We start from the raw sequence: 19949 nt of genomic DNA on the forward strand, positions 1-19949 counted from the left end.
TCCTTTCCAGAGCTGTCAAATCGGTATGAATATTAAGCACTTTTCTTGGGAGAAGTGGATGAGCTTCCAGGAAGCGCTCGCACCTGCCCAGAGCCGCTGCAGTTCCGACCCCCAGCCGCGGTGAGACCTGTCCCGTCGCCCCGCTTTACAACAGCTGCGAGCACAGACAGTCCAGAGGGAAAGCTCGGGCCGCCTGGGGCTCAGTCTGGGTCTCGGGTGGGAAAAGCGGGCTCCACCCGCGGATCGTGGGGCTCCGGAGCGCCAGCGCCGCCGCGCGCGGGGCTGCCTGGAGTACGTGCGCGTCCCGCAGTTGCTTAGCAACCGGGAGAGCGTGGCGGCCGAGAGACCATGGAGGAGCGGAGCGGCACCGTGAGCGCCGCGGTCCGGGAGCACCTGCGGCAGCTGTGTCTGCACGAGTTTCCTTGCGGCGTGGGCAGCTGGGTGCGGGCGCCGGCCGGGGTGGCCGGAGGGAGCTGCAGGTGGAAGGAGGGGACGGACGGACGGAGTATCCAGGGTCTAGGGACTGGGAGCCGGGCGGGCAGGGCAGGGGGTCTGGGCGCTGAGGTGGGCGCGGGGCTCAGGGCCCCCACCTGGGCCTGAGGGAGCTGTTTCCGGGGGTAGAGCGCATCGGGCTGACCTGGGCAGGGTCTCCCGCTCTCCTGGAGACTCCGGGCCCCTTTTGAGGCGAAGAGCTTATTCCGAGAGCAGGGCCAGCAGTTGGGACCCCGCCGCGGTGTGGCCAGAGGGCCGGGTCATCAGCGCGGTCCCCGTGGTGGGGAGAGGAGGAGCCGGACAGGGAGACGCGGCTTCTCAAATGTGCGGAAACGCCCTGAGCCTGGAAGGGTCGCGGTGGGAAGTCGGGCCCCACGCACTCAGCGCCAAGGGGGAGTCGCTGTTTCCTCAGCAAACATTGCTTGAGCACCTACTGTGTGCCTGGCATTATGCTGAGCTGTAGGGTTTCATAGAGGCCTCACTCAAGAGTTCCCTGGAGAAAGGAGGGGGGAAAGGAGATTCTGGGTCTAACTGGGTCATCTCCCAGGACGGCATCTAAAGGTTCTGACTTGACCTTGGAGCCTTGCCACCTCTTCAAAACCCTTCCCTTTGTTAGTGACATCCCACAGGTTGCCCCTGGGGCCTCCTGGCTTCCAGAACACAAGTCTTGCCTTAAATGTTTGATCCCTTTCACTTGAGTCTGCCGGGTTCCCAGTCAAGAGCAAACTCCTACAGGCGGGAACGAACCTTTTTATTATTTTTTCGTTTCCTTCGTTTATAGTTACAGCTACGGCTGATGATCACTCATAAGCATTGATTACTTATTGTGTACATGTCTCTCAGTTCTTTATCCCTGACTGTCCTATTGTGCAGTCTGTTCAGGTTGGAGTCATAAACAGAAATTCTCCATCTCCACCACTACAGAACAAGTCGCGCTTTCTTCCTCAAACTTGCCGGACACACAGGGAGCTGATCTCCAGAGAGGAGGAGGTCGGGAGCCCCTGGGAGGAGACGGTGGGAGACCTGCTGGGCCTGGTCTGCAGCCCCCAGTCGCCCTGGGCTCTGCTGGAGGGCTCCAGCGCCGAGGACAGTTTCCTGAGACAGCTAGCCGTTCGGAATCCCCTGATGGTCAAAGACGACTTCTTGTACTCCTATTTCAGGTCCCTCCGGGTGGTGGACAAGAAGGTGAGTGCACGGGGTGCAGAGGGGATGGTAGGAGGCCACCCTGCTTAGAGCACTTCGGGGTAACACCCGGGTGTTGTGTGGAGGGGGGATGGATGGAGATAGCTCTGCCCTCCTAATGAGTCTCACCAGCCCGTCCACTGAGCAGAGCCAGCTGCTCACTTATTCTTTATTGTACATTCTCTTCCTTCACCCTGGGCGGAGGTCCACCATGTGTCTTAAAGAGCTGACCTCTGGAGCACCCTGCCATCGACCCTCCCGGGTCCTAGTAGAGACCTTTCAAAGTGTTCATATTGGTTTTACTTCATTTTAACTGTGGGGGCCAAGGTCTGGGTTGGGGGGCAATGTAGTGCTATAATAAAGTCCTGTTACTAAAAAGCCTGTGCTTATATCAAGAGCAGAGCGCAAAGCATGCACGGAAACGTGGCTCAGACTTCCCAAGTTCGCCCCTGTGTGCCCAGAGAGACTGTGCATAACACAACCCTCAGGGGTGAGGGCGGAGCAACCAGCTTGCCTGGGATTTGTCTGGTTTAATGCTCAAATGTTCATGTCCTTGGAGCCCCTCAATCCTAGGTAAGCTGGCATGCTGCTCAGTCACCCTAGAGAAGAGAGGCCCAGCCAAGAAGGGCCCTTAATGTCTCTGGGGCCACAGGGAGCTGCAGCCTCATGAACAGGCTCCGGTGTGCAAACCAGAGTGACTCCTTAAGACCCGAGGGTTCACCGTGGTTCGGGGGTGGACAGCAAAGGAGGTGGGACTCCTGTCCTCCGGAGCTCCCAGTCCAGCAAGGGACATAGGACATAGGACATAAGCTGGAAATTGTACCACGCCCACAGCCAGAGGAGGGGTGAGGGCTGAGGTGAGAGGTCACCACAGTGCCTGAGATGCTCAGATCCTGGCAGAACGAGGCAGGAGAGGCTCACAGGAGAAGAAGGGGGTTGGGGTGTTGGGAGAGGACTCTGTGCAGATGGGTAAGCTGTCGCCGTCCTCACTTCTACTGGGTTTCTGCCCCACCGCTGTCTTGCCCACCCGAGCTTGTAGCATCTCTTCCTTCATTTCCAGGTGAGCCTGGTGGATAAAGACCTCCTGAAATTTCCAAAGCTCGAAGAGTTGGTGCTAAGTGCTAATCAAATCAAGGAGATTGATGCAGTCAATCTGCCCCCAACTCTTAAGGTAAGGCGCCCTGGTTCCATTTCAGGCCTGTGAGCCAGCTAGGCCCAGAGGCCTGCTCCACCCTGCCCCGCACGCAGAAGGTGTGGCCGCCATGGCTGTGGTGAGGCTGCCCCAGGCTTGTCAGAGGAGGGTCAGAGTCCTCAAAAGTGTCATTTCTGTAGACCCAGCCATTCCCTTCCTAGGAATAGCCCAACAGAGTCGAAGGCAGGGACTCAGATCTTTGTATGCCAATGTTCATTCATGGCAGCATCATTCACGAGAGCCAAGAGGTGGCGACAACCCCGCTGTGGTCTGTTCCTACAGTGGAATATTGTTTGGCCATAAAAAGGAGTGACCCAGGCTACACCAAGGATGAACTTTGAAAACATTACACTAAATGACAAAGGCCAGACACAGGAAGGCCACATATTAGATGGTTCCACCTCTGTATGTAGAAGGGACAAACAGGAGCAGCAGTGGGTGGGGGTGGGGGTGGGCAGTGGGGAATTGTGGCTTAATGGGTACGGAGTTTCTGTTTGGGGCGATGACAAAATTTGGAAATAGATTGTGATGGTGGTTGTATAACAGTGAGAATGCACTTAAGGCCACTGAATCTTATTCTTAAAATGGTAAATTATGTTATATATATTTTAGCACAGTAAAAAATAGCTTACCGTGGCCTCTGCCTCAGGCGCTAGAGTGGCTCTGGTCGCAACTGAGCGACGCCCCAGATGGGCAGAGCATCGCCCCCCTGATGGGCGCATGCGGGAGTCTGTCTGACTGCCTTCCCGTTTCCAGCTTCAGAAAAATACAAAAAAGAAAAAAAAAAAAAAAAAAGCTTAGCCCTGGCTGGATGGCTCAGTTGGTTAGAGCATTGTCCCGAAGCACAGAGGTTGTGGGTTCAATCCCTGGTTAGGGCACCTACAGGAACAGATTGATGTTCTTGTCTCTCTCCCTCTATTATAAAATCAATCAATAAAAAAAGAATAGTTTAAAAGGAAAGGTAGGCTAGGCTTTATCATAAGCCTTGAGCCCCGCCTATCATAATAGTCTCAATATTATTTTAATTTAAATTTTATTGTTTAATTGCAGCTTATCTTCAGTATTACTTTGTGTTGGTCTCAGGTGTGCAGCACAGTGGTCAGAGGGTGGTTATACACTGCACACTGTGGGTCCCCCGATGTCCCCCGTACCCACCGGGCAATACTATTGACTCGATTCCCCTGTGCTGTACTGTGCATCCCCATGACCACTGTGGAACTTCCAATGAGTGCTGCTTAATCCCATCAAAAGCAGTCTCAGATTAAAATCAGAGGCTGAGATGAGCAGATTTAGTGACAGAAGGCACTGAGAACGACATCTCAGTGCCAGGCTCAGGACAACACCAGGCGAGGCCGTGGAGGCAGCACGCAAGAGCTCGCTGCCGTTTCCGCGGGGCCACTCTGGCTTCCCAGGCGGCGCAGCTCTCTGCTGCTCGACAGCCCAGGATTGAGAGATGGGGGCTGGAGAAAGGAAAGTGGGCTCACTCAAGAGCCAGCAGCCTGGGAAGAGGGTGGGACTCTCGTCACCAAGGCCCTGTGAACATCTCGGTGCAGGGAGAGGTGGTTATGAGACAAGAGAGGGAAAGGAGAGCAGAGGTCAAGGGCAGGGGCTTGAACCGGTCTCTGCGTGCAGACGGGCCCGGTCTATTCCGATAAGGATCTCGAATGGGTCAAAGAACGGTTTGGTGTGTGTCATCTTGGTTTTACGCCAGTCTGGTTTTATGTTACCCTGGTTTTATGTCATCTTGCCTTGATGTCATCCTGGTATGACAGTTGAAGATCAGCAAATGCCCCAGAGCCCGGACACCTAAAGGTGGGAGTCTGCCTGCTTCTATGGAAGTGAGCTCCTAGGATTCCTGGACCAACATGCCGTTTATCTGCAGTTACAGATCAGTCAGTCAGCACTTTCAGGGACAATGTCAGAAGGATGGTAGCGCGGGGTACACAGAGACTCAGCGCCAAGGGTTGGGAAGTCGCCAGGTGTTAGGCGTGTCCCCTCCCAAGCTCACCAACATCAACTCCCGTTCCCAATTTTAGTTTCCTTCACAAAAGAAAAACTTCCCAGTACCGGCTGCAGGAATAGCTCCTTCCCAGACTTCTATGAGGAGGGCCGGGGGGCTGGGGAGGCGCACATGGCTGATGGGTGCTTCCTCTGCTGCGTTTCCCGGGCGGGCGGACGGTGCCGGCTCACGGGTGCCGTCTCTGCCCCTTGCAGGTGTTGGAGCTCTACGGCAACGTCTTGACCAGCGCGGAGTGTCTGTGCGCTCACCCGCCGCCAGGCCTGCAGCACTTGGGGTTAGGTCACAACAAACTTCAGGGCTCCCTGCAAAGTCTGTACGTCACCGTGGAGCACTGGTAACTCAGGAGCCTCAAAAGGGAGAGTAGGGGAAGGGGTTAAGCGTTAGATTTGGGCGGTCCCACCCTGGTAGCGTGCAGGACCCAGCTTTGCTCTTTTCTATAACTCCTGGTTGGCTGCTGACTGCAGACCTCAGGTTTATTTCTCTGGCCCCGTGAAACAGTCCCATGGAGGGCCAGGAAAGGACAGTGAGGGGCGCTGGGAGTAAGTCGGACCTTTGCTCGGGTGCCCTGTTTTAGGGCGGGGTCTCGCGACTGAGCACTGTTGACATTGGGCTGGATAACTCTCCAGGTGGGGCCGTCTTGTGCACGGCAGGAAGTTGAGTAGCATCCCTGGCCTCTGTACCCACCGAGTGCCAGTAGCACCGCCCCACACCACTTGTGACAACTGAAATGTCTCCAGATAGTGCCAAAGGTCCACTGGGGACAAAATCACCCTGGGCTGACAATGGCTTTCCTATATACGACTGTTGGTTTGACTTTGTGTCCTTGGTGGAGAGTGGGACACTGAAAACCCTGGACCTGAGGTTCACTGCGGGTCCCGAAGGGGCAGAGGGCACAGGTCAGCATTGCTCCCTGCTTTCTCACGTACCCCGGGGGTGCACTCTCAGAGGTTCCTCTCTCTGACCACCGTTTCCTTCCTCCCGTCTCCGACTCCCAGCCACGCTGCCTCTACGCAGCCTTGGCTGTGTTTGGACGATTCCGATCACTCTCTCCCACCGACTACAGCCGTCAGGGATGTTGGATTTCAGACTTGTGCCATGGACAGGGTACCAGGTGTTCCGACTCTTTATTTGGAAAATAATACTTTACCATAAACCTAGGCAACCTGGTTAATGCTGAGTGTGGATTTCATAAATACATAGATGCGAAACCTCCACCTTTCACTGTTCTGAAAGGAAAAGGAGGGAGGGTAGACATCCTGTGACTAGGCTTTGCTGACGCTTCCCCTAGTTCCGTTGAAAAGGCTGATATTGGGTAAAGTTTGTGTGTTTCCCACTGACTGGTGGGCCACCATCACAGGCAGGACGGGCCATAGGAGGGCGGGGGACAGGCCGGGGGAAGTACCGGAGCCAGCCTGCGGGATCGCTCTGGTGGTTGGTGGCCGTGCGAGGGGGTGCTGAGGAGCTGTCTCCCTGTGTTTATCTTGTCTCAGTTCTCAGAGCTGAAGTCACTTTGCTTTCTCATTCTCTGGGTGGGGGCGGAACCACCCTGCCCCCTGCCTGGTCCTCACCCCTTCCCCCCCACCAGTATGCTCTCCTGCTGCCATGGGCCCCAAGAGAGGAGCCAAAGGGCTTCCTGTGATGGGCCACCAGTCCGGCTTGGGAAGGCGTTCTCCACGCCTAGACCCTCACGTCTCCTGCCTCCCTCCCGGTCTCCATATTACCTTCCAGGGTACCCGCACGCACACCCCTCCCCATGGTCCTTCCCTCTGCCTTTCATGACAGTCGGCCAGTCTTCGTCAAGAACCTTCTAGATGCACAAAACAGTATCAGGTTCCATGGGAGATACCGAGATGTTTATCCTGTAAGAGATCTGTGTCAATAGGAGTCAGGCAGAGGCAGGATGTGACAAGGGCCATCTCTGACCTGTGAGGATGGCAGTGCCACAGAGAGAGGGGGCAGTGGAGCCAGGAGGTCCTTGCCTGTGTGTGGAGGGGGCTAAGTTGGGTCCTGAGCTGCCCAAAGTGTGCCAGTCTGCCATGCGGCCCTCAGCATCAGGCCTGCTGTCTGCCCTGGACCGGGAGCCGGGGAGGCTACGCAGGCAGGCCTGTCCCCACCTCTCTGCTCACCTCCCAGGCCCAACCTGGTGTCTCTGGACCTGGGCTTCAACGACCTGACGGACCTGCAGGGCATGGTAGCCAGCCTCAGCACCCTGCAGCGCCTGCGGCTCCTGGTGCTGCAGGGGAACCCGCTGGCCCTGGTGCCCTACTACCGCGGCTTCACCATCGACAGCCTGGCCCACCTCTGCGTGCTGGACGACATCACCGTGTCTCCCAACGAGAAGCACCAGTTCCGGGGGCTCCACCACAGTGCGGGTGAGCGTGCTGATCGGGGGCGTCGCCACAGCTCCCTGGGCAGCCCAGACCCTGGCTGGGTGCAGCTCACCTTCTTTGTTGGAGTTCTTGCCCAGATTTGGTCCCTGTGGTTGGGATTTGGGGGCAGAAGGGGTAGGGAGGCTGGGACCTCCTCGGTCCCCTCTCGTCCCAGGCCAATGGAAGGCATTCTTTAGATCAGCATCTTGTCTTCCGTGGTGACTTGAGATCGCCCCCTTGTGGCCTAGGCGCCACCAGCAGCACCAGGGCCGTCTCCAGGTCAAGAGGATCAACGTTGACAATGACAGCCACACGGTGCATGTGCTGTAACCATCCTGCAAAGCCGCTGCTGTCATTCCCCTTATGCAGATCGGGAACAGGAAGCCCAAGAGGAGCGTCTGGCCCAAGAGGGGTGTCTCGCCCAAGAGACTTACCCAGAGTCACTGTGATTAAACCCGTGTGCAAACTCCAGGGCTTAGCCCGCGCGGCAGTCTACCGCCCGGGCCTCTTGCTGCCTGTCATCTGCCGCTTCCAACCCCACAACGCCCTCACCCCTGCCCGTTTCTCCTGGCAGACTTCTTGGCCTGTGAGGCACAGTTGGTGGTGACAATTGGAAACATCAGAGGGGTTCTGGACAGCTCTGTCTTGGACCCAGAACCAGGGCCCCAGGGCCCTTTTATCACTTACAGCTACTACGTGACCTACGACTTTATGGAAGATGAAGATGGCAAAGGGAATGAAGACGCAGAGGCGCGGGCTGAGGTGAGCGTACTGGGCGGGTCCTGAGAGTAGGTGGGCGGAGTCCTGCTCTGGGGTCCATGTCTTCCATGCAGGCGCATCTGCTTCTGGAGGCCCTGGGGTGGGGTGGGGTCCTGAGCAGGGTTCCTGTGATTCAGCCCTGCTCGGAACCAGGAACCACCTCCCGCGCCACCTCCCAACTGCACGCACTCTTCTGCCCCCCCCCAATGTCAGCAAACAGCCCTGGTCAGGTGGCTCAGTAGATAGAGCACTGTCCTGGTGTGATGAGGTTGTGGGTTTGTGTAGCCATCAATGAGTGCACATCCAAGTGGAACAACGAGTTGATGCTGTTCTCTCTCCCTCTCTCCCTTCCTGCCCACCCTTTCTCAAATCAATGGAAAATTTTTTAAATTAAAAAAATATATGAGCAAACAGCCTCACAAGGGAGCAGCCTAGAACTTCACCCCCAGACTGACCGCTCCTCCCACATCCTTAGTCCAACCCATACACCTCCCATCCCCCCCATCCAGAGGAACCCCAAGGAAGCCACCCGCTGTCTCAGGCACCGGTAGTCACTGTTTACACTCTTGGCACAGACCTTGCGGGAGAAACAAGCTTGGCATTCTTTTTAACCTGCATTCCCGTGTGTGCTCACACTGCAAGTCCATCCAAAAACGCTGACCCACGTCGGCTCACCCACGTTCACGCTGCGCCTGGGGGAACCTGGCGGCACAGCCCTGTTCCCGTGTCTCCTCCCGCAGATCCTCAAGCCCCCTGCCAGCGCGGAGCAGCTGGACGAGGACATGCCCGCAGAAGTCGGCTCCCCCACTGCGCCCACTGCGGCCGCCGTCCCCAAAGAGGCTGAGGAGGTTGCAGAGTCCTTGTCGGCCACCGTGTCCCAGTTCCCGTCGGCAGAGCTGGAGGGCTCGGTGGTCTCGGGCGGGTCGATATCCTTGCCCAGGTCCGTGGACTCTGTAGAGAAGTTGGCAACGTTGCGACCGAAAGTGGACCCCCGGCTTTGCCCATTGCCAGGGTAAGGATGGAGGCCCGGTGGCAGTAAGACCCGGGGTCACCAGGCCTCCCCTGCCTGTCCGGACACCAGGCCCCTGAGGCCACTCTCTCGGGAGAGTTTGGGCCCCGTGTTCACCCTCTTTCCTGGGGTCCTGACCTTGCCCCCAGAAGGCAGGTGCATCTCCTCCCTGAAGGGCCAGGGGACCCTGAGGGCCTGACTCTTCAGTCACCTGAAAACAAACAGATGCACAGCCCTTCACACTTCGGCCTTAGGGCTGGAAACCTTTCTGGTTTAACTTGAGTCCATCTTGAACTGACTCTGGCGTCTGGCGTGTGGCACGGATCTTCCAACCCGGGTGCTGGCTCTTTCTCGCCTTCCTAAGTCCCGTCTGGTCCTCTCCACAGCATTCATGTGTTGCAGTTTGTCTTGCTTTGATAAAAAATTCTTTTTTAAAAAATGTCACTTTATTGATTTTAGAGAGAGAGGAAATGAGGGAGAGAGAGAAACATTGATTTGTTGTTCTACTTATTTATGCATTCATAGGTTGTTTATTTAAGAGAGGAAGGGTGAGAGAGAGAGGAGAAACACTAGCTTATTGTTCATCTATTTGTGCTCTCATCGGTCGCTTCTTGTCTGTGCCCTGACTGGGGATCCAACCTACAACCTTGGCGCACTGGGACGGCATTCTACCCATTGACCCACCTGGCCAGGGCTTAATTACTCTTAACAGGCATGATTCTGGGTCTACAGACAACAGGATAGATGGTGACCTGTCGGGCCCTGACCCATCTCGAAAAGGAAATGACCAAACAGTCGTTATCCCACACCCTGCGTAGTAAGTGGCACTCCAGGGAAGGGCGGGGTGTGTCTGTGCCCCTATAGTGACACGAAGGGGGGGACAGATGGCAGGAGCTTGAATGTGGAGGAAGGTGGGGATTGGAAAGGTAGACAGACAGAAAGATAGCCTACTTTCTATTAAAGGGATACCATGAACAGTTTTAAGCAGGGCCGTACCTAAATCAGATCTGCCTTTTGGGAAGGTGACTGCAGTGGAGACAATGGTCTGGAAGTAGATTGTGTCGCCTGCTCTCTCTGGTGCATTTTTTTTTTTTTTTTTTTTTTTTTTTTTTTTTTTACTTTTTCTTTCTGAAGCTGGAAACGGGGAGAGACAGTCAGACAGACTCCCGCATGCGCCCGACCGGGATCCACCCGGCACGCCCACCAGGGGCAACGCTCTGCCCACCAGGGGGCGACGCTCTGCCCACCAGGGGGCGATGCTCTGCCCCTCCGGGGCGTCACTCTGCCGCGACCAGAGCCACTCTAGCGCCTGGGGCAGAGGCCAAGGAGCCATCCCCAGCGCCCGGGCCATCTTTGCTCCAATGGAGCCTCAGCTGCGGGAGGGGAAGAGAGAGACAGAGAGGAAGGAGGGGGGGGCGGGGGTGGAGAAGCAAATGGGCGCTTCTCCTGTGTGCCCTGGCCGGGAATCGAACCCGGGTCCCCCGCACGCCAGGCAGACGCTCTACCGCTGAGCCAACCGGCCAGGGCCTCTGGTGCATTTTTGAGTGTTATTCTTAAAGTATTTATTTACAATATTTTATCACCAGGGGTTTTTTTTTTTTGGCCTGTATGTTTTAGTTCAGGTTATAGAATTTCTTTACCCTGCCTGGGAAGTACAGTTAGTCACATTCTGTCTCAGATTCTGTTTGTAGCACTAATGTTTTTTTGTTTGGTTTTTTTTTTTTTTTTGCATTTTTCTGAAGCTGGAAACAGGGAGAGACAGTCAGACAGACTCCCGCATGCACCCGACTGGGATCCACCCAGCACGTCCACCAGGGGCGATGCTCTGCCCACCAGGGGGCGATGCTCTGCCCCTCTGGGGCATCGCTCTGCCACGACCAGAGCCACTCTAGCGCCTGGGGCAGAGGCCAAGGAGCCATCCCCAGCGCCCGGGCCATCTTTGCTCCAATGGAGCCTTGGCTGTGGGAGGGGAAGAGAGAGACAGAGAGGAAGGAGGGGGGTGTGGAGAAGCAAATGGGCGCTTCTCCTATGTGGCCTGGCCGGGAATCGAACCCGGGTCCCTCGCATGCCAGGCCGACGCTCTACCGCTGATCCAACCGGCCAGGGCCATAGCACTAATGTTTTATAGACCTATTTTTAACTGATTGATTTTAGAGAGACAGAGACAGGAAGAGAGAGAGAGAGAAGCATTTATTTGTCGTTCCACTTAGTTGTGCGTTCACTGGCATCTCCCGTACGGGCCCTGACCGAGGATCGAATCCACAACTGGCTAGGGCTTTGGGACTAATTTTTTAAATTCGTCATAGCCACATATTTCCTCCATTAATTTTTTTTTTTTAATTTATTGATTTTAGAGAGAGAGGAAGGGGGGCAGAGAGAGAGAGACAGGAACATCAAGCTGTTCCTGTATGTGCCCTGACCGGGAATCAACCCGGCAACGGCTGCAGTTTAGGATGATGCTCTAACCATCCGAGCTATCTGGCCAGGGCATTCCCTCCAACTTCATGTTTCCCTTTTAACATTTGTGTTTGCCCAGTTGATTCACACTGTATGCACGCTCTGGATTGAATTGTTTTATTGGGCTTAACTTCTGTTGGATTTCAATTCATAACTGTCTTTGCATCCTCCTTTGAGGGAAAAGTTTCTTCCACCTCAGTGCTGGAAGAAGTATTTTATTCTACTTTCTCTGAGTTTTTATCACTTCAAATTTGTGATCATTTAGGCCCTGGCCAGGTAGCTCAGTTGGTTAGAACATCATCCTGACATGCCAAGGTTGCCAGTTCAATCCCTGGTCAGGGCACATATGAGAATCAACCAATGAGTGCATAAATGAGTGGAACAACAAATCAACGTTTCTCTCTCTCCCTCTCTCTCTAAAACCAATCAATAAAAAAATTGAAATAATGTTGTTATATTATTAATTCTCCATGCTGTAATTCAGTTTTGTTTTTGTTTTTTTTTTAAATAATTTTATTTTTAATGGGGCGACATCAATAAATCAGGATACATATATTCAAGGATAACAACTCCAGGTTATCTTGTCGTTCACTTATGTTGCATACCCATCACCCAAAGTCAGATTGTCCTCTGTCACCTTCTATCTAGTTTTCTTTGTGCCCCTCCCCCTCCCCCTTTCCCTCTCCCCGTTCCCTAATCCAGTTTTTAAAGCAATGTATGTTACACTATTTCCTACCATGGTCACATATGGTGTCTAATCCTAGTATAATTCTAATTACGGATTCTGAATTCTGGTCTGGGGGATCGCTGTTTCTGCTTTTGACCCAATATCTCACCACTTTGAGAACTTTTACTTTCCAATATGCTTTGGAATCTGGCTGGCATAAGTAACATTTATTCACTTTACGAACGACCCCTTCTGTTCGTCAGCACCTGTGGCAGTGTGTCAGGAAGCAAACAAGGAGGCCCTGGGTGGATGAAAACGAGCAAGGCCACACCACACTCCTGGGGGGGGGTCACACCTCACAACACCATATCCTTTTTTATTGTGATAAAAGACGGGTCACAGAAAATTGCCGGCTTTCACCACTGTAAGCGCACCGCTCAGGGGCATTCCGTGCGTTCACGTCATTGGGCGGCCATCACCAGCATCCACCTCCGAAACGTTTTCATTTTCCCAAACTGAACCAGTTCCCATTAAACACGAGCCCCGCCCCTCCCATCCGTCCGCCTCTAGGAACCTCTTTTCTATTTTCTTTCTCTTTGTGAGGAGTCTAGGGACCTCACACGAATGGAATCACAGCGTTTGCTTCGTGTCTGGCATATGTCACTGGGCATCATGTCTTCAGGGTTCATCCACGTGGTGGCATTTGCTTCCTTTTTGAGGCTCAGATTCAGGGGTCAGTGATCCCACATCTGTTCCTGTTGACTGACGTGGGCCATTCCGAAGGGTGCCGCGCGCACCTCGGGCTGCAGACATCTGTCTGAGCCCTGGCATCCTCTCCCGAGTGCATGGTTTGGAACTCCCCCAGTTCCTATTGGCACCAGAGAATCACTTTGTAACAATTCAGGGAATTCAAAATAGTTTTACTCCTACCTTGATTTCTTTTTTCAACTTATGATTCATTTCTGGTTGGTTTCCACCCACTGTTTAGTGCACAGTCACCCCCTGCAGGAAGTCCCCATGCGGCGTTCACTGTCCCCACAGCTTTGTCCGCTGTGCCCGTGTCCCTTCCTGGCCCCCCGGCCCCCTGCGCCACCTGGCCGTGGTCAGCGCCAGGCTCATATTGTCCCACAGTGCCCCACAGCCTGTGGGCCCTGCCTGACGGCCCCCGGGGTCATGTCCCCTCTCAGGACAGTCCTCTTCAGCACCGTCCGCAAGCCCTGGGCTGACGTCATCCCCTGCAGCTACGAGATGCAGCACACGCTCAGGGACCTGGTGGCACTCAAGGCCTTCCTGCTGGCGGGGACCATCGTGACCATCGTGGAGGAGAAGGTGGGCACTGGCGTTCCCCAAGGTGGACCGTTGCCCACCTCCCTTCCGGTTTTCTGCCCTGCTCCCTGGTTGGCGGGTCTCAGCCCCTTTCCGGAAAGACCCCAGGGGGTCCCAGTGTGGCCTGTGTCGCCGCCCCCCAGGTTCTCTCCTGGCCTGTGGTGGCCCCTCCTGTGGACAGTCCTTTGCCCTCCAAGAAGGGAAAAGGAGAGAAGGACAAGAAAGGGAAAGGCAAGGCCGCTAGAGAGGACCAAGAGATGACGAAGGTACCGCGGGCCGTGGGTGGCAGCGCCGGGGGCCGGGCACATCCCTGCTGGGCCCTGTCACCCTCCTGGCCGCTCCTCCCTGGAACAGATGGGGTCCAAGAAGAAGAAGGAGCTTCCTAAAGAGCTCCGTCAGGACCTGCCCACCCTGCGGGTGCTGGGCAGCTGCTTGGTGGTCCTGGAGCCTCTGCTGGCCGGGGAGTCGCTTGTGAGTTCCCTGTGCAACTTCGGGGTGATCCGCACCTTGGAATCCGACAGACTGACACTTTCCAGGGTACCGCAGGGCCCCCACCACACCCTCCCCCACAGGAAGGGTACTGGGGGGCAGGTGGTGGGAGGGATGGGGTGGGAGGCTGGGGGACGAGGGGCCCTGAGCCCTGACCCCCCTCAGGGAGCTGCAGCACTGGCAGGACCCTGGGAACGGGGAACGTACAGGCCGGCCAGGGACGGCAGGGCCTCTCCCAAGCTCATGGGGCTGCGGGGGGGGGGGGCAGCTCTGTGGGACACAGCACATCAGGCAGCCTTCTCAGGGGCAAGGAACAAGGCAAGAGGGCAGGTAGGGCCCCGCTCCCCCTGTGAGACGCAGCCCCCATCGGGGACCAGGAGAGGCCCTGGCAGGGCTGGGAGCTCCCACAAGAAGGCACCGGAATCTGCATCCACCCCTCTCCCAGCATCTCTCACTCTGTGAGCGAGCGTCTTATCTGGTGGTCCTTTCTCTCAGGATTCAAAGAATAAGAAAGCTAAAAAACGTAAGAGCCAGTGATGGTGACCGCGGGCAGGGAGCATACCCTGAGGACCTGCCTTCGTCCACTGGGGCTGCGGTTAACAGCACCACAGATGTGGCAGCTCACGAACAATAGACGTTTATTTCTTGCAGCTCTGGAGCCTGGGAAGTCCAAGGTGCCAGCACCATTGGGTAAGAACCCTCATCCTGCTTTGTAGCCGCATTCTCACAGGTCCTGCACATGGTGGAGGGAGGAGGGAGGGCTCTCTCCAGAGCTTTTATTTTTTTTAATTTTATTTTATTTTTCTGAAGTTAGAAGTGGGGAGGCAGACAGACTCCTGCATGCACCCGACCGGGATCCACCCGGCATGCCCACCAGGGGGCGATGCTCTGCCCATCTGGGGCGTTGCTTGATTGTAACAAGAGCCATTCTAGCGTCTGAGGTGGAGGCCATGGAGCCATCCTCAGCGTCTGGGCCAACTTTTCTCTAATGGAACCTTGGCTGCGGGAGGGGAAGAGAGAGACAGAGAGGAAGGAGAGGGGAAGGGTGGAGAAGTGGATGGGTGCTTCTCCTGTGTGCCCTGGCCTGGAATCGAACTCGGGACTTCCACACGCTGGGCTGACGCTCTACTGCTGAGCCAACCAGCCAGAGCCTGGAGCTTCTTTTATAAGAGGGTGCTAATCCCACTCATGATACCTCTGCCCTTAGGACTTAATCACCTCCCAAAGGCTCCACCTACCACTACCACCACCTTTCGGCGTGAGGATTGCACATATGCATTTTTGGGGAGGACACAAACATTCAGGTCATAGCAGGATCTGCTGAGGAATCAGCCTGATTTAGGACCAAAGACCAGAAGGATGGAGGATCCTATCTTAGTCTAGTCAGCATTGAGGCCACAACCACCCTGACGACCAAGCTCTGTGTCTTCCCTGTGGCCTTGAGACAAGAGGGGCTTGATGTGGGTCATTACATGGGCAGGAAAGCATTCTGGGGTAGGAGCCAGGCTGAGGTGGGACAGGGACATTCAGAGTGGGGACTGACACATAGTCCTTGTGGCTCTATGGGTCCTATAGATTCACCAGAATCTCATATTCCTAGAGGGATTTGTGTGTGTGTGTGTGTGTGTGTGTGTGTGTGTGTGTGTGTGTGTGTGGCAGAGACAGGGAGAGTCAGAGAGAGAGACAGGGACAGACAGACAGGAAGGGAGAGAGTTGAGAAACATCAGTTCTTCATTGAGGCTCCTTAGTTGTTCATTGATTGATTTCTAATATGTGCTTTGGGGGGGGGGGGCTATAGCAGACCGAGTGACCCCTTGCTCGAGCCAGCGACCTTGGACTCAAACTGGTGAACCTTGCTCAAACCAGATGAGCCCGCGCTCAAGGTGGCGACCTCGGGGTCTCGAACCTGGGTCCTATCCACTGCGCCACCGTCTGGCTGTCAGTGTCTTTTTAAGTAAAACGGTGGTCCCCTAGTTAAATGCGACTTCATTTTATTCCCTATTCCCGAGTCTGAGCCTGAGAAGGGTTTGTGTTTTGGGGACAGTGACGTGCCCGCCCAGAGAGGCGGAGAACGGCCCGCCCACGTTGCGGACTCGCGTGCTCGTCTTCTCAGCAGGCGAGAACTACAAGCCGGAGCCCCTGACAGTGGAGGTCCAGATCCAGCTGAACCAGTGCCGCTCGGCCGAGGAGGCGCTGCGGACCATCGCCGCGTAGTGTTGCCGCATTAAAGGCTGTTCTGGCGACTGTCGCCCCGCGTCTGTCCTATCCGGCCCTGGCGCGTCGGAGAGCGGGCGGCCTCCCCCCGGAGGCCGCAGGGGCGCGTAGAGGGAGGGACGCGGCAGTTTAGTGGAGCCCGGGTGGGAGGGAGCCCACTCCGGACCCACCGGCCACAAGCCCCGCCCGTATGTGGGCGTGGTCAGCGGTAGGCCCGTGGCCGGGCTCCGCCCACCGCCGAGCAGAGCCGTGAGCGTGCAGCTGGTGCTCCCGCTCGCCGCTCCGCTGCGCGAGCTGCCAGCCTAATTCCTCGCCCGTGCCCGACCCGCGACAAGGCTCAGGTAGGTCCGCGAGGGCCGACCCGCGACACGGTTCAGGTAGGTCCGCGAGGGCCGCTTCGTGCCGGGCGGAGCGCCTGGAGCCCCGCTGCTGGGAGGGGGGCTCGTCTGCAGAGGGGCGCCTCGCCTGTCCGGGGGACGCCGTGATCGGCAGGCAGGTAGGCGGCCCCGCACCCCTGTGGACGGTGAGGACCGCTCGGCTTCGGTTCACCCCGGGTGTTGGGACGGAGCCAGCCTGAGCCGCTTGCCCCGGACGCCTCGACGGGCGGCGCTGCTCGCTGTGCCCAGGTTTTTGGGGGGGAGGGTGTCCACCACGGGGCTCCTGATCCGTGCTTTGCGACCCCGCAACAGCCCTGTAGACTCACGTGGAAGGAATGAATTAGCCTTTGGCCGTCTGCCTTGTCGTGGCATGTCGGGGCACCCAGCCCTGTGAGGACCAGAGGCGGCTGTCACTCCAGAAACAATTGCAGACCTTTGGGACTCGGCACCCCACTTAGAGGGGGCCGTGCACTCGCTGACCCCGGTGCCGGTTACAAACCAGGCTTGGTGGGCTCACGGTAGGGAGGGAGAATCCCTTTAGCAGGCTTGGTGTGGGGCGCCCCGGCGGTGTGGGGCCCCCGGGGTTTATGGGGCGGAGAGCAGAGGCTAGCCGGGTCACTGCGGCGCGGGCTTGCAGTTTTTCAGGCAGTGGGGGGCGCCAAGACGCTTACGAAAGAGTACCGCCGCCTCTTTGCGCCCTTCTGGGTAACTGGCACCACTACTCACCTGGGACGCCGGCACTCCCAGCCCGCGTGCGTCCACACCTGAAGCCCATCCAGCTCTTCCCTCCGCAGCCAGCGCCCTGGCCGAGTCCTGAGTCCTCTCCAACAGTTTTCATCTGGGCTCGGCTCCGTTTTTGCTCTTCCACAATCAGTTATCTAGGCAGCAGCTGTAATGACCTTTCAAACAATAGGTGTTTTTTTTTGAGAGAAGGGGAGACAGTGAGACTGACTCCCGCATGCGCCCCCGCCGTGATGCATCCGGCAACCCCCGCCTGAGGCGGATGCTGGGACCAGTGGAGCCACTGGCTGCGGGAGGGGAAGAGGGAGAGAAGCAGATGGTCGCTTCTGTGTGTTCCGTCGAGAATCGAACCTAGGCCCTCCATACTCTGGGCCGATGCTCTATCCACTGAGCAAGCCGGCCAGGGCCACAATGCCAATTCTTTTACTGCCTCTGCTAAATCCTCCAGTGGGTCTCTGGGCGCCTACAGTGACACCCAAGCCCTTTCTCTGCCCTTCACCACGACCCTTACACGAATCTACTGTGCCCCTTCGTGCCAGTTTCTTCGCTCTATACTCCAGGCCACTGCGCTCCTGTTGGGGACAGCAGCCTGCTGCTCAGTCTGCAGCTCTGCGCTTACCTGTCCCCTCTGCCTGGCACACTCTCCCTTAGATCTTTATGTGGTTTGGCTCAAATGTCCATCAAGGTGGGCTTTCTAAACTACTGGGGGTTAAAGAAACTTCACTGTCCTGGATTTCACAACACTGCTTTAATGTCCTCAGCATTGTCTGAAGTTTGTACTGGGCTTTTGGGGTCTCTTTTCTGAGGGCTGAGAGCCTCCCTGCCTGTTTTGTTTGCCACACATCCCTAGCAACTAGACACTTGTGTGGTGGTGGTGGCAGAGACAACAGGCTGAGGCTAATGTGGTACACTGGATGGAGTGAGGGCGTGGGGCCCAGACAACTTGGCCAGGGGGAAGATGAGGGCATTAAGGCCTGGCTTTGCTACTCAGGACCTTAGCACATGCCTCTGCTGGTTAGCATTTCTGGGTCTTCTCTTTGGATTGCTGAGAATCTTACCGAGACTTGGTACCTCAATTTAAAGTGGCAGCAAGTCATTTTGGGAACAAGTTGACCTAAGAGCCTTTTGATGATAGAAGGTAGGTGAGAGCCAGCATAGCAAAGTGTGCTGAGTCCGTCCTCTGGGAGAGGGACTTGGGAAAGAGCTGGAGGACAAAGGCCAACAAGGACTTAGCTGCTGGGCTGTGGGTCATGGTCGCTCTTGGGACTGGGGAGGCGGAGGCTGGCTGGGGTTGCGCCAGCTGCTCACACTCTTCCCCTGCAGGCCCTGCCATGCTCCGCAGGCTGGGCTGCCTTGTCCTGTACAGCATCGCCGTACTGCTGCTCAGCTGCCTGCTCTTCCTGAAGAAGGAGGTCAAGCCAGCAGGGACACTCATAGCCCACCCGCCCTTCTGGGCACCCCCGGGGCCCCACCATAGCCAGTGTCCACCCAACTACACAGTGGCTAATGCCTCCCAGTCACTGCCCAGCCGTCACCGCCTCTTCTTGACCTATCGCCATTGCCGCAACTTCTCCATCTTGCTGGAGCCTTCTGGCTGTGCCAAGGACATCTTCCTGCTCCTGGCCATCAAGTCACAGCCTGGCCATGTGGAACGGCGTGCAGCCATCCGCAGCACATGGGGCCGGGCGGGGGACTGGGCTGGCAGCCGGAAGCTAAGGCTGGTGTTCCTCCTAGGGGTGGCCAGACCCACACCCCCGGCCCAGCTGCTGGCCTATGAGAGCCGGGAGTTTGATGATATCCTGCAGTGGGACTTTGCTGAGGACTTCTTCAACCTGACACTCAAGGAGCTGCACCTGCAGCGCTGGGTGGCGGCTGCCTGTCCCCAGGTCCACTTCATGCTAAAGGGAGATGATGATGTCTTTGTCCATGTCCCCAATGTCCTCGAGTTCCTGGAGGGCTGGGACCCAGACCAGGACCTCCTGGTGGGAGACGTCATCCGCCAGGCTCTGCCTAACAGGAACACCAAGGTCAAATACTTCATCCCGCCCTCCATGTACAGGGCCCGCCACTACCCGCCCTATGCTGGGGGTGGGGGCTATGTCATGTCCAGAGCCACTGTGCAGCACCTCCAAGCAGCCGTGGAAGAGGCTGAGCTCTTCCCCATCGATGATGTCTTTGTGGGCATGTGTCTGAGGAAGCTGGGGGTGAGCCCCATGCACCATGCTGGCTTCAAGACATTTGGGATCCGGCGGCCCCTGGACCCCCTGGACCCCTGCCTGTACAGAGGGCTGCTCCTGGTGCACCGCCTCAGCCCCCTGGAGATGTGGACCATGTGGGCACTGGTGATGGACCAGGGGCTCAAGTGTGCGGCCACCCCCTTGTCCCGGCTCCCAGGGGTGGGCTGAGTGTACTGGGTGTGTTTTTCTATCATGAATCACTTGCAACGACTCATGATGGTCTACAGGAAATGCTTAGTTTTTGTAATCCCCTCCCAAACTTTTCTAACTTTGATTAAAAGCACTGAAACCTGGCTCACTTGTACCAGCTCGTGTTGAATGGGAGCCAAGCACAGTAAGTGCTGCCAGCCCCCTGGGGGGCTCAGCCAGTCTGAGGCGGAGGCTGCAAAGTGGGAGGCTGCGGAGGGTCCCAGAAGAC

The 19949-nt window shown here is 56.5% G+C and overlaps 2 protein-coding genes across 6 annotated transcripts; both read left to right on the top strand.

Moving 5' to 3' along the window:
* The first annotated feature begins 343 nt into the window (after positions 1 to 343).
* Positions 344 to 16187, top strand: LRRC43 (leucine rich repeat containing 43). 5 transcript variants are annotated; one of them, XM_066371028.1, is made up of 13 exons: positions 344 to 441; positions 1417 to 1677; positions 2735 to 2845; positions 5081 to 5220; positions 7020 to 7258; positions 7830 to 8017; positions 8755 to 9026; positions 13335 to 13476; positions 13617 to 13739; positions 13828 to 14010; positions 14458 to 14485; positions 14614 to 14652; positions 16076 to 16187. In XM_066371028.1, the coding sequence occupies exons 1-13, from the start codon at positions 349 to 351 to the stop codon at positions 16174 to 16176; spliced, it is 1920 nt and encodes a 639-aa protein (XP_066227125.1). In that variant the 5' UTR covers positions 344 to 348; the 3' UTR covers positions 16177 to 16187. The 5 variants fall into 5 exon arrangements, with proteins under 5 accessions (XP_066227125.1, XP_066227126.1, XP_066227127.1 ...); XM_066371029.1 differs by having other exon boundaries at positions 16079 to 16187; XM_066371032.1 differs by lacking the exon at positions 344 to 441 and adding an exon at positions 655 to 816.
* Positions 16188 to 16508: 321 nt separating this feature from the next.
* Positions 16509 to 19835, top strand: B3GNT4 (UDP-GlcNAc:betaGal beta-1,3-N-acetylglucosaminyltransferase 4). Its single transcript, XM_066371033.1, has 2 exons — positions 16509 to 16517; positions 18618 to 19835. Exon 2 carries the CDS (start codon positions 18626 to 18628, stop codon positions 19697 to 19699), a length of 1074 nt encoding a protein of 357 aa, XP_066227130.1. The 5' UTR covers positions 16509 to 16517; positions 18618 to 18625; the 3' UTR covers positions 19700 to 19835.
* The last annotated feature ends 114 nt before the right edge of the window (positions 19836 to 19949 follow it).

Source organism: Saccopteryx leptura, chromosome 2 (genome assembly GCF_036850995.1).
Source record: "Saccopteryx leptura isolate mSacLep1 chromosome 2, mSacLep1_pri_phased_curated, whole genome shotgun sequence".
NCBI lineage: Eukaryota > Metazoa > Chordata > Mammalia > Chiroptera > Emballonuridae > Saccopteryx > Saccopteryx leptura.